This window comes from Lactuca saligna, chromosome 4 (assembly GCF_052625555.1).
Source record: "Lactuca saligna cultivar CGN05327 chromosome 4, ASM5262555v1, whole genome shotgun sequence".
In the NCBI taxonomy this organism is placed as follows: domain Eukaryota; kingdom Viridiplantae; phylum Streptophyta; class Magnoliopsida; order Asterales; family Asteraceae; genus Lactuca; species Lactuca saligna.
The window spans coordinates 72,596,900-72,600,871 of record NC_136420.1 but is presented as its reverse complement, the minus strand read 5'-3'; the positions used below and the strand labels follow the sequence as shown (position 1 = coordinate 72,600,871).

The 3,972-nt window shown below is 32.8% G+C and overlaps 1 protein-coding gene across 1 annotated transcript; it reads left to right on the top strand.

Moving 5' to 3' along the window:
- The first annotated feature begins 1,053 nt into the window (after nucleotides 1-1,053).
- Nucleotides 1,054-2,034, top strand: LOC145038613 (NDR1/HIN1-like protein 12). The gene has a single exon (XM_078986918.1). The coding sequence runs from the start codon at nucleotides 1,203-1,205 to the stop codon at nucleotides 1,914-1,916; it is 714 nt and encodes a 237-aa protein (XP_078843044.1). The 5' UTR covers nucleotides 1,054-1,202; the 3' UTR covers nucleotides 1,917-2,034.
- Nucleotides 2,035-3,972: the final 1,938 nt, after the last annotated feature.

Genomic DNA, 3,972 nt, shown 5'->3' with positions numbered 1-3,972 from the left:
TTATTTTGTGTGACTTCAAGTAACCCGTCATAATAAAAGACAAAACATATGTCATTAAAAGTTAACAATAATAATGACAAAAAAAATGATTAAAAATCAATAATAATCATGACAAATGAAAAAACGTATGATAAAATAAAAAATAGTCATGACAAGAAAAAAATAACTTACTAAATATCAACAATATTCATGAAAGCAAAATAATGTGTGACGAAAAAATAGTTTATTAAAAAAATGATTGAAAAAAATACAAAAATTGTTACAATATTGTGAGTGTTTTACCTATAAAAATGTTTTTTCAATGGGTTATAATCACCACAATGATACATCATCATAACATTTCCTTACACCCTAAATGGAAAAAAGGAAGAAAAAAAATGTCATAAAATGTCTATAGTGACAAACTTTTTACAAGAACATAAGTATTTTTTTTGTACTAATTGAAAGAAAGACGCGGTGAAGTAGCCATGCACGGAGCTTACCGCAACTCCTCGCACCCGGTCGGTATGATGTTCATCGCACACAGCACTGTCAGCCTAAGCTTGACCACCATGGTGTTCGATGGTGGCATGCACTTTTGAGCTTTAGAGGAATATTCTTCTTTTTGTCATCTTAAAAAAAGTTATATAATAGCTTTGTTAAAAGTAAAAGAATTTCAAATTGCTCAAAGAAATATTTATTTATTGATTTTTTTGTTAATATCTCAAGAAAATATCACGTAAACAAGTTTGATACATCATCAAAGAAAAAAAAATACCGACTTCACTTTAAGCTAAGCAGTTGTTGCAATTAGCAATAAAATATAAGCGGTGGAATTTTGTTTATATATAAAGATGTTTTTATAAATTATGAAGAACACGTTATACATTTTTTCGTAATTTAAGTTTTATGCCCGGCCATAAATGATAACCTATGTTGCTATATCCAGGAAGTGGCATAACTTCCAATGTAGAACAAGGGTAGCATCGTCTACTTCCTCAAGATGCAACCTAAAAGACTACCTCGAATATAAAGATGACCCATTCTACACTACAATGAGCTGATTTATATTCTTTCCTTTCAACAACCAAAAGACTACTGGCATCCCTTTGATCTCCGGCCACCTTATTCTTGTTTTTCATATAAAGAAACCCGACACCACCGATGGCTTCTGTTCATCATCTTCACCAAAAGCCTCCGATCAATCACTTGTTGAAGAGGCAATGAATAGTACTCCACACCAGCAAATCCCAATTCACTACACCCCTGATGACCGCCTTAACCGCCCCCTTCCTAACGACGGCCGTCAGTTAAGGCGGCATCACACTGCTCGCTATTATGTGCACCGTGTCAAAGAAAGTCTAACAACTCGTGTATCAAAGCTAATATGCTCAGTTTTTCTTAGCCTTCTGTTCATTGTAGGCCTCATAACATTCATCTTATGGCTCAGTTTACGCCCACATCGTCCAAGATTTCATATCCGTGAATTCTCCATCCCCAGTTTAGCACAAGGTAATGGTTTTGCAGCTAACATAGCAACCTATAATGTGACAGTACGAAACGCTAATCTGAATATAGGGATTTACTACGATACAATGCACTTAACATTGTACTATCAGAATAATCTGAACATTGGGGAAAAGCCAGTATTGTTTCCGTTTTATCAATCACCCAAGAACACGACGATTCTTCACGGCGATCTACAGGGGTCTTCGTTCCAGGTAGATGAAGCACGTTGGGCACAGTTCATAGCTGATCGAAATCGTGGGAGTGTTTCTTTTCGGCTGGAGGTTGCGTCATCCATCAGGTTTAAGGTGGCCACCTGGGAAAGCAAGAACCACAAGATCCATGCGACTTGTCAAATCAAAGTGGGACCCGATGGGTATCTTATTATAGGAAGTGAGAAAGATATGAAATGCCCGGTTTATTTCACTTAGAAAATTGTACCTGTCGTTCAATTTTCTTTTTTATCATTTTATTTGAAAATTTTAATTTAATTATTTGTAAAAATTGTTATTTGTTTGTTTGAAATTAGTCGGGGTTTTGTGTCTACAATGATCAGCAAATTGCATGAAAAAAATATTTTTATAGAAAATCAAAACGTTACTAACTTACATTTTTTTAAAAAAAACGGCATATTAGTATCAAAGTAAAAGCAATACAACTACTAAAGCAAATTACAAAATATTAGTACGAATATTGAAAGCATTAACAGAACAACATTATACATTCCAATTGACACTACTAAGATTAAAAGGGTTACATAGGAAAGTAAGACAAATGGGAGCCGGTACAAACATTTAAAAACATGCTCGATCCACCTCGTTTCCTAATTTTGCATAACATATTGTATGTAGTTTTTCAAAAATACCAACAAAATTTTCATTTTAAACAATCAAATCCATACAATCATTTGTTCTAAAACCAACGATAGTAAAATGTATATTTCAAATACTAGAGTAAAACATTATAATCACTGCGGAAAAAACAATTAGATGATCCATACAATGCTTTGGAACTAGAAGCACCCACTACTAGAAATCAGGAAATAGAGTACGGTTGTTTTGAGGTATAGAATACATAATAATGAGAGTATTCTAAGTGGGGTGTATTAGATTTGATCATATAATAGAGTATGGTTAAAGAACCGTATTCTATCTCTTACATTTGATTAAACCATACAAAATATAATACAACTATACCACATATATAATACAGCTATTTACACTCGTTCTATATTACACCAAAAAAAAAAAAAAAAAAAATCAAATGCCTTAATCCCAACATTCTTATCTAATACCTCTATTGGGGCAGCATTTTCCATGATCTTTTTCTGACCATACAAAAGTATCTAAACATCAAAACAAACAAATCAAATCAAATCACATGCATATAATATTAATAAAAGCTACAATAGTACAATACAAATACAATAGTATTGGTATCAAATATAAATTAATAGAAGATTGGTTGGGTTGGGTTATCTTATCAATTACTCTTTATCTTTGGTGGAATGCATATAAAAATGTCTTCTCATCACTTGTGTTATAGTATCCACTGTCTAATTTCGGGTCTTGTTGTTTCATAATGGATCTAGAACATACAATAAGCAATTAGAGTTTTAAAATAGATAGAAAAAACAAAAGTAGTTAAAAGAAAGCTAGCTTTGGATTTGAAGGATTCTCAAACTATTGAAGAATGTATGCATTTGTTGTTTTTGCCAATATCTCCTAAGCCTTCATCTAGCATTCAGAACTAGTGTCTGACACTGACCCTGAACCTGACTTCTGTAGAACTGGAAATCGAACCGGTATATAGGAACCAATTCCGGTTCGATTCCAAGTACGAGACCGGGTAAAGTGGGTATGAACCGGAAAACTCGAAAATATCAAACTGTGTAGGGTGGAACCAGCTAGACTGTGTCTAGAACCGGAAAACCTAGAAATACGAATTTTTTTATACTTAGTGTTTTGATATCTTATGTTTAGAGGCATGTAAGTCACTCAATACATATGCAAATCATGTGTTTTTTTAGTCTAAAACTAAGGCCAAACATTGTACTACATTTTTAAAAGACAATCAGCTCGAACAGACTTATAACGAAGTTGTAATGACGGTTTAAAGTGAACTAAAAATTCACCACAATGTAGTAACAGAAACAAAACATATTTGATATCTCATGTTTAGATGGCTATAAGTCACTCAATACATATGCAAATATGGTGTTTCTTGATTCTATAACTAAGATCAAAAAGTGATCTACAATTTTAAAAAGTACCCGCCCGAATGGACTTATAACAAAAAAGATATAACAACTTAAAGTCGAGTAAAATTTCAGCACATTGCAGTAACAACAACAAAACATATTTGATATCTAATGTAAAGGGAACCGTAGTTCACTCAATACATATGCAAATAAGGTGTTTATTGGATTTTATAACTAAGGCCAAACACTAAACTACAAGTTTAAGAAAAACAACATCCCAAACGAAC

Bases quoted from the DNA above. Each gene is read 5' to 3' on its own strand.
- LOC145038613 (XM_078986918.1), top strand. From the start codon at position 1,203: ATGAATAGTACTCCACACCAGCAAATCCCAATTCACTACACCCCTGAT.